The sequence below is a fragment of the Apaloderma vittatum genome, unplaced genomic scaffold (assembly GCF_000703405.1).
Source record: "Apaloderma vittatum isolate BGI_N311 unplaced genomic scaffold, ASM70340v1 scaffold24297, whole genome shotgun sequence".
Classification (NCBI taxonomy): Eukaryota; Metazoa; Chordata; class Aves; order Trogoniformes; family Trogonidae; genus Apaloderma; species Apaloderma vittatum.
Window position 1 is genome coordinate 7159 of NW_009724900.1, and position 283 is coordinate 7441.

The 283-nt window shown below is 59.4% G+C and overlaps 1 protein-coding gene across 1 annotated transcript in view; it reads left to right on the forward strand.

Annotated features, from left to right (window-relative positions):
• TRIT1 (tRNA isopentenyltransferase 1) overlaps positions 1 to 283 on the forward strand; it is an 8535-nt gene that overhangs the window by 1679 nt on the left and 6573 nt on the right. The window contains exon 4 of the mRNA XM_009872714.1: positions 254 to 283. Coding sequence (XP_009871016.1) covers positions 254 to 283 — 30 coding nt within the window. The remainder of the gene's footprint in view (positions 1 to 253) is intronic.

The window sequence follows — 283 nt, forward strand, 5'->3', positions numbered from 1 at the left end:
AGTGGGTGGCTGTGCTCTGGGATCCTTGGGTGCCATTGCTGTGCTCTGCACTGTGTTGTACCCCCAGGACATGGGAGTGCTTGGGACGTTGGGCACGGGACGGGGCAGAAACCTGCCTTTCCCCCCTCCACACACATGAGAGGGGTTGGATTGCAAGCGAGTGTCTGCGGTTTCCTTTGCTGGAGCCCCCAGGGCTGCTGGGGAAATGGAAAAGCTCCTCCTCACCGAGCCTCTGAGCTGTCTCTGCTTACAGGAGCCTCCAAGTGTTTGAAGAGACGGGGAT